Here is an 8,666-nt window from a genome sequence, read left to right on the forward strand (position 1 = left end):
AAAAAAAAAAAAAAAAATTAAAAAAAAGCCTATTTGCAAGCTTGGCCCTTGGCTAGGGCCGGAACTTGAACAGTAAGCATTTCCCCACACTGATATAAAACTTTCCCTAAGTAATGAGAGTGGCTCACTGTGACTAGCCTGTTTACCCAAACAATATGGTTTACGCTGAATATGCTCCTTTCCCTTTGGAAGTCTGGAAGTTTGGTACATGCCAGGCATAGGGCACCACCCCCAGTAAAATTCTTTTCTTTTTTTTTTCTTTTTTTTGAGACAGAGCCTCAAGCTGTCGCCCTGGGTAGAATACCGTGGCATCACAGCTCACAGCAACCTCCAACTCCTGCCTCTGGAACTACAGGCTCCCGCCACAATGCTCGGCTATTTTTTGGTTGCAGCAATTATTGTCGTTTGGTGGACCCGGGCTGGAGTGGAACCCGCCAGCTCAGGTGTATGTGGCTGGCGCCTTAGCCACTTGAGCCATAGGCGCCGAGCCTAAAATTCTTGATAACCGAGTCTCTGATAAGCTCACCTGGAAGACAACATTCCCCATGTGTTGTCACAAGTTACTACTAGAGGCTTGGCACCCGAATCCAGCCTGGGCCCGCCAAACAACAATAATGGCTGCAACCAAAAAATAGCCAGGTATTGTGGCAGGCACCTGTAGTCCCAGCTACTTGGGAGGCTGAGGCAAGAGAATCGCTTGAGCCCAGGAGTTGGAGGTTGCTGTGAGGTGTGATGCCACGACACTCTACCCAGGGTGACAGCTTGAGGCTCTGTCTCAAAAACAACAACAACAATTTACTACTAGAGGAATTAAGTGCATCCTGTGTAAGGTGACCTATTACAGTTTAACATTATAAAATTAACAAAAATAACATAAAACTCATATCCTGGTGAAATAGCCACATGGCAGCTGAAAACGGTATATTCCCTTACTGTTCTCCCACCCATTAGTGCATTCTTTCCAAAAATCAGGACTTTTTAAAAACGCCTTGGGACGTGGGACAAATTGTTAAAAATTGGGACTGTCCCGCCAAAGGCGGGACTTCTGGTCATCCTAATCCTGTGTGACTCCACAGGGAAAGGAATCTCAGATGCTTATTCCTGGTTTTCTCTGGAGGTCACTTCCTTTTCTAGGGTGATTTTACTTTCTATCATTTTGATATAATAAATCTTGGCCATGACTCCCGCTATATGTGAGTTCTGTGAGTCATTCTAGCAATTCACTGAACCTAATTCACTGAACTTGAACCTGAAGGTGGTGCTGGGAACCTCTGACATGTGTGTACTGGCCCTGTGTGTGGCATATGGCTGTGTGTTTGGCTACAAATATGAGTGAGCCCAAGTACTTACACATGTGGGTGCCCACACATGTGTACATACCCTTATGTATAGTGTAACTGTGTGTATGGGGTGTATACATGTATATATGCACCCTTGTTTACATATGGGGTTATGTCTTTGTCCAGATGTGCACCTAGGGGGCTTGTGTGTGGTATGGGACTGCATGCAAGAGTATGAGTTTGTCTGATAACACGTGTACATACATGCCCTTTTATGTGCACATATGACTGTGCATGCACTTTTCTAAACTGCCCACTAACTCCAGTCAGGGATAGATCTCAACACTGTGGCTCTAGAGACTTCAACAATACATAAGGAAGCAGACCTCTGGGAAATGCAGCCTTCTCTTCCTGGGTTTCCATTTTAAAAACTTTAGTCCTTTATTTTGCCAGTTACTTATGGGAAATGCGGGTCTGGTTAATGGGAATAGCCTTGTGGCCCAGTGGCCAGATCCAGGCTTTGGATATAAGAGGAAGGGTTTCTAGGCACAGTGGCAGGTATGCCTGTAGAAAAGCAGCACATGAACCTGCCCTCAGCTTCTTTTGCAGGGTGACCTTGCACTGGCTTCCCAACTCCTCTGAGTCTAGGTCTCTCTGTTTGAATCAACCCCAATATCCCCACTTTCAAGGGGCAGCCTAAGTGGAATGGCTGACAGACTCTGAGAATCCCAGCTCCCTTACTCTTCCTACAAACACTATGAATTCAAACAAGCCTGGATTCAAATTCAAACCTTGAGTGACCCCTGACAATACCATCACTTTCTGACCTGAGTCTCAGCACCTGGGAAAGGAAAGCAACACTACCCATCATGAAAGCTGTAGGGAAGATTAAATGAGCTCATCTTTCAGTATCAGCAGCTTGGGATCATTTTAAGATTTGCAGATCATGTTCCTTGACCTCCCTACTGAATAATACTGAGTAGTGTTTGGTGATAGATGGGCTTAGAGTCAAGCCTGGGCTCTGCAAAGTAACTTGTTACTTTGTGTGAGGCTCTTGGCCTCTGAGCCTCAGTTTCCTCATCTGTAAAAGGGGTATATATGAAACAACAGGTGTCAGGCACCTAACACACAGTAGGTTTAAATATTAGTCCTCTCCTTTTTGTCTGGCTTGGTAGCACCAGAAGGTCCAGCCTTGAGTTTTACCCAGTTTGGCCAGAGAAATCTGAATGTCAGACTCCCTTTTCTCTCTCAGTGCAGCAAGAACAAAAGCAGTCTCTAGTTTGAAGATCAACCCCCACAGTGGGGAGCTCCTGTCCCCTAGTGGCCAGAGAAGGAACAGGTAGCCTAGTAGTGTCCAGATCTTGGTGGCCTCTGGCTAGGCTTGCTCTGGGGGGGGAACATCACTACAGCTGGGCCAACCTCTGATCACTACCTGATCATGATGACTGGACTAAGAGCAAGTCTCTGCACCTTGGGCTGACAAGGGACTTCTTAATCCCCCAGCTCCTATTCAGTTCCCTGGAGAAAGCACTTGGTTTAAGTTTAAAAGGTGTGGGTAGTAGTTATCACATGTAAATTGCCATCTCATGAATAACAGTAGGAATGTGAACTACTCACCCAGCAGCTTCTAGGCCACCTCAGAGCAAAGCCAAAGCCCCGGCTATGCTTTGTTCCACACCCACCAGAAACATGCCAAGCATATGGCAAACATGTTCAAGATACATAGGAGGGGGCTCATCCTGGGGCAAGGGAGGAAAGCCCCCTCATGCCTGAGGCCTGTATCCCTGCACCACTGACACCCCCTTCTGTACCAGCAGTCACTACATACTGAGAGCCTGGGCAAGTAAGCAGGACCTCCACACAGCACTGACCACCCTGGCTGAGCCTCTCTCACTTTCTGAAACTCTACTCTCTCCTCCCAAGGATATTCTTACCTAGGGCTCCTTTACACCAGGAAGGGACAGACCTGGCCCAAGGACCCTATGAACCCTTCTCCTCTCATCCCCAAAGCCATCATATCTCAATGCTACCATATCCTCACAGGTCAAGTGACCAGCCCTGTCACACAGCCATCAGGGAAGCAAAGCCAAGGCTCAGGAGTGGCTCAGCCATTCACCCACAAGTGGGCCCCAGGGGCTTAAAGAGCTTCTCAGTAAACAGGCAGTAACTTGTTAGCCTTCCCAACAGCAGTGTCCCAGTAGCCTCCCCCTCCCCTCATAACTTACTTCCTTATCTTCAGGCCCTCTTCGTTGTCTGGGAGGAAAAACTCAAATGATCTATATGTCTTGACCATGTCCCGGCGATATTGGCCAACATTGAATTCTGGAGAAAGGAGAGGCTCAGCTTTCATAGCAATGGCAACTCCCACAATTCTTGACCCTGACCCACCCCCAAGGCTGCCCACCATGCACCCTTCTCTTTTTTCTTCCCCAACCCACAAAACTCCAACATCCCCTTGGACAGTGGACCAAGCCTCACCCCGAGTGGGCACACCAATCCAGTTGAGGTATCGAGTCAGCTTCTTAGAAATGTAGGTCTTACCCCTGGCAGGCAGGCCCACCATTACAATCAGAGTTGGGCAGTTGGTCATGCAAACTGAAAGGCAAGCAGTACACAGTATGAGACAGGGACCAGGACCCCTCCCAGTGTGTCCTTCTCTCTGTGCCTATGATCTCTCAGCCTCGGGGCACAAGACTGGCACCAGAAGTACTTTGCTGGCATCAGACAGCTGAGGGCTCCCAGACCCTGGGCTCAAGCCACCATTGGCATATCTGCTTTCTACAGCCAGTCTGGGGCTCTGGCAGATGTGATAGGATCTCACCAATTCTTCTTATCCTGATATGTACCACCACATGGCTCAACTGGCCACACTGCCAGCTAAACACAGCTAGGGAGTTCCCAATGCATGAAGGACAGAGCCAAGACCTAGCAGGGGGCTCGGTGCCTGTGGCTCAAGCAGCTAAGGCACCAGCCACATACACCTGAGCTGGCGGGTTAGAATCCAGCCCCGGCTGGCCAAACAACAATGACAGCTACAACCAAAAACTAGCCAGGCATTGTGGCATGTGCCTGTAGTCCCAGCTACCTGGAAGATGGAGGCAGGAGAATCGCTTAAGCCCAGGAGTCGGAGGTTGCTGTGAGCTGTGATGCCACAGCACTCTACCCAGGGTGATAGCTTGAGGTTCTGTTTCCCAAAATAAATAAATAAATAAATAGATAAATAAATAAAAGACCTAGCAGGGTATTCAACACCCAGCCTTTGCCATACAGGGATCCACACCCTAGCACTCTTATATCTTCCCCCACTCCAATATTCACTCAACACTCCCAACACACACAGCCCTACTGCGTACTCTCTGTGAGCTGAACTTGTTTTCATCCTATCAAGTCCACCTCCAGGCTTGGCGCCTGTGGCTCAGGTGGCTAAGGCGCCAGCCACATACACCTAAGGAGGCGGGTTCGAATCCAGCCCGGGCCCGCCAAACAACAAGGATGGCTGCAACCGAAAAAAAATAGCCAGGTGTTGTGGCGGGCGCCTGTGATCCCAGCAACTTGGGAGGTGGAGGCAGGAGACTCGCTTGAGCCCAGGAGTTGGAGGTTGCTGTGTGTGATGCCATTGCACTCTACCCAGGGGGACAGCTTGAGGCTCTGTCTCAAAAAAAAAAAAAAGTCCACCTCCAAAGCTCTTTCCTTCCTCAATGAATCTTTTCTCTGAGGTACCCCCATGCCCACCTGGTACACCCCACTGTAGTCCTGGTTGATAGAGTCGAATATAGGAACCCCGCTCAAATAGGATGGATCTGCCTAAATGGGTCAACTCCCTACTCTTTCCCACTGGATGTCTCACCTGAGAAAGGTAAATGGATCAACCCCCTCCTTCTCCATGGATGTCCCACCTAGGAAAGGTGAACAGGTCAACCCCCACCCTTCCGACAGGTGTTCTACCCAGGAAAGGGAATGTCCCAACCTCCATCCTTCCAACCTTTAAATCTCCATCCACCATAGCCCTCATGTGGAATTCCTTTTCTGATTTCACCCTACCTGCACTCAGGTGAAATAAAGGCTACATTGACCACACACACAACTGGGATTCCATTTTCCTTTCATCTCACACCTTGGAATAATTTTTCATCTTTGGGTCCGCAACCTCTTACTGGTCACTTCACTCTTTGTGTGTGTGTGTGTGTGTGACAGAGTCTTACTCTGTAGCCCTGGGTAGAATGCTGTGGAGCCACAGCTCACAGCAATCTCAGTCCCTCCTGCCTTAGCCTCCCAAGTAGCTGGGGCTACAGGCACCTGCCACAACACTCAGCTAAATTTTTTTTTTTTTTTTGAGACAGAGCCTCAAGCTGTCGCCCTGGGTAGAGTGCCATGGCATCATAGCTCACAGCAACCTCCAACTCCTAGGCTTAAGCAATTCTCCTGCCTCTGCCTCCAAAGTAGCTGGGACTACAGGCACCTACCACAACACCCAGCTAATTTTTGTTGCAGCCATAATTGTTGTTTGGCAAGCCCAGGCTGGATTCGAACCCGCCAGCTCAGGTGTATATGGCTGGCGCCTTAGCCACTTGAGCTACAGGCACCAAGCCACGCTCAGCTAATTTTTTCCTATTTTTCAGTAGAGACAGGGTCTCACTCTTGCTCCGGCTGGTCTCAAACTCCTGAACTGAAGCAATCCATCCACCTTGGCCTTCCAATGTGCTAGGATTACAGGCATGAGCGATGGCATCCGGCTGTCACTTCATTCTTGAGTCTGTTCTCTCCAACTGCTCATTTGGAGCAGAAGTAGCCCTGTGGTATTTGAACCACTCAGGGGCAGGAAGAGGGGCATGTAGAAGTCTACCAGGGGTAAGTAAGGAACTGAGACCAGAGACGAGGATTAATGTCCAGAAGGGCAGTCCTTCAGATAGCCCACCCACCATCACCCATGTCCCACCAGGTCAGTGCGCCAACAGAAGTTGCCGAGGCTGCAGTAGGAGAAAGTTCTAATACACACAGCCTTACACCCCTAGTTGGCTAGGACAGATACCAAGGTAGGAGAACTGCCAGCTTCATGTAACACAAAGTCAGTTTTTTGTTTTGTTTTGTTTTGTTTAGTTTAAGAGACCTTCTCACTCTATCACCCAGGCTGAAGTGCAGTGGTGTGATCATAGCTCACTGAAACCTCAAAGTGAGCTCACCTGCTCCTCCCACCTCATCCTCCTGAGTCACTGGGACAATAGGAATGGTGCACCACACACAGCTCCCAGGTCAGCATTTGAGCTTCAGTGTGCTCAAATGAGGTTTCACCTCAGAAGCCTCAGGAAGCTTCTCCTCAATATCCTTAGGACCTGGGCCAGGTAAAATCATAGCATACAGGCAGATGGACATACGTGGGGACCTATCACTGCCCCTCCTCACCCACTTGGTACTGTAAGTGCCTTAAACTGGTAGCCCTCCTCACACAGACTGTCACTGCCCCAAGGTGTCTCCCTCAGAGCACAAAGGTCCCAGGGAAACCTTTGCCAGGGGTTGAGGGACTAGGTTCCTATCCTGACTCTGACACTGGTCCCAGCAAAATGGGACCATATTCCCTCAGGGATGTCTAGCACCACCTCCACATAAAAGCCTAAGCACTCCAGGGAAGCTGTGCCCTCTGCCGGGCCCAGTCAGCACACTAAACTAAGGACACAAGTGTACCAAATGCCCTTGGGACGTAAGGCATGGAGGCAGCAGCCTAGCTCCAGGGAGGTCCTGCAGAAAAGGGCCTTGCTTGCCAGTGGGGGCTCCATCACTCTTGTGCACAGCCCTTGTATAAGTACGTGTGACCCAAATTGCAAGCCTCAGGAATGAGAAGGAAGAGACCCTACAAAACACTAAGGGTGAGTGAGAGTGATGAAACTTGCAGGAAAACCTCAGCATTGGTTAAGGTAAGAGGAAAGTAAGTTAGGCAAGGCCTTGCAGCCTCAGGACCAGTGCCCATTTTGCATAGTTCCTGGCTGGCTGGCCAGGGCTCTCAAGCAACCCAAGGGCAATGCATCTGCTACTAACCAGGGGGGAAAACCTGTACTCATTTTTTTGAGACAGAGTCTCACTGTGTCACTCTGGGTAGAGTGCCGTGGTGTCACAGCTCACAGCAACCTCAAACTCTTGGGCTTAAGCAATTCTCTTGCCTCAGCCTCCCAAGTAGCTAGGACTACAGGTGCCAACTACAATGCCTGGCTATTTTTTGTTGTAGTTGTCATTGTTGTTTTAGCAGGCCCGGGCCTGTTTCGAACCTGCCAGCTGGTATATGTGGCTGGTGCCCTAACTACTGAGCTATGGGTGCCTAGCTGATTTTGCTTCTGCTGATGTGGCTACCCATCTGCTCACATATTGCTCTTTCAGGGGCATTCCTATGACCTCAGGATTGGGGTTCAGGATCCCCTCTCCACATCTTCTGTCTTCCCAGAGATGGCCCTGGCCTCCTCCCACAGCCTTTGGTGACTGCATCCTCCTATCTTCCTCCCACCCTTATGTTGCAGCTTAAGGTAGGCAGGCAGGGCAACACATCAGGCCTGGGCACAAAAACAAGGCAATAAATTACCTATCACCTCTGCTCCTTAAGATAAGCTCCTAAGGAAATGACCCAAAAGAAACCAAAGTTCAAGTATACTCACTACAGCTTTGCTTACTACAGCAAAACACTGGGAAATCCCAGCAACAGAGAAATTACAAACCAAGGCACAGCAAGGTGGGGCAAGGAGGTGACCCGCTCCAGGTCCCAGAACACAGCATGTATACTAAGCAGCTGGGGTGTTCTGCACAACTGTAGCTTTGAGCCCACAAGCCCCACAGGACAGCAGAACACAAGGCTCATAACAGGGAACATGTATGGAAAGAAATCTAAAGACATGTCAGCCCAACTTCCTGGTTCCTTTCTTGCAAATTTGCTGAAGGCCCCAGGAGTCCTGAGAGCAAAGAGGCCTGAAACATGCCTGGCAATGGACAGTACCCACTTTCTAGCACTTCTACCAAAGGACTACACTAGTCCTGGGGGGAGGGTTTCCTAAACTGATTCCTGAATGGCACCTGCTCCCATCTCCTTGGGTTAGGCTGAGGAAGGAAGAGATCTTTAAAATAAGCAGCATTGGAGGCGCCCATAGCTCAATGGGTAGGGTGCTGGCCACATACACTGAGGCTGGTGGGCTCAAACCCAGCCCCGGCCAGTTAAAACAACAATGACAACTACAAAAACAACAACAACAAAAATAGCTGGGCTTGGTACCTGTAGCTTAGTGAGTAGGGCACTGGCCACATGCACCAAGGTTGGCAGGTTCGAGCCCAGCCTGGGCCTGCTAAATGACAATGACAATTGCAACAACAAAAAAAAATAGCTAGGCGTTGTGGCGGGTGCCTGTAGTCCCA

At 49.5% G+C, this 8,666-nt stretch overlaps 1 protein-coding gene across 1 annotated transcript in view; it reads right to left on the reverse strand.

Annotated features, from left to right (window-relative positions):
• Window positions 1-8,666, reverse strand: part of PFKFB4 (6-phosphofructo-2-kinase/fructose-2,6-biphosphatase 4) — a 56,216-nt gene that overhangs the window by 43,203 nt on the left and 4,347 nt on the right. Inside the window, exons 2-4 of the mRNA XM_023519515.1 lie at window positions 3,759-3,875; window positions 3,506-3,602; window positions 2,579-2,597 (exon numbers count right to left, since the gene is read on the reverse strand). Coding sequence (XP_023375283.1) covers window positions 2,579-2,597; window positions 3,506-3,602; window positions 3,759-3,875 — 233 coding nt within the window. The remainder of the gene's footprint in view (window positions 1-2,578; window positions 2,598-3,505; window positions 3,603-3,758; window positions 3,876-8,666) is intronic.

This window comes from Otolemur garnettii, unplaced genomic scaffold (assembly GCF_000181295.1).
Source record: "Otolemur garnettii isolate 467f Iridium unplaced genomic scaffold, OtoGar3 scaffold00179, whole genome shotgun sequence".
NCBI classification, from domain to species: domain Eukaryota; kingdom Metazoa; phylum Chordata; class Mammalia; order Primates; family Galagidae; genus Otolemur; species Otolemur garnettii.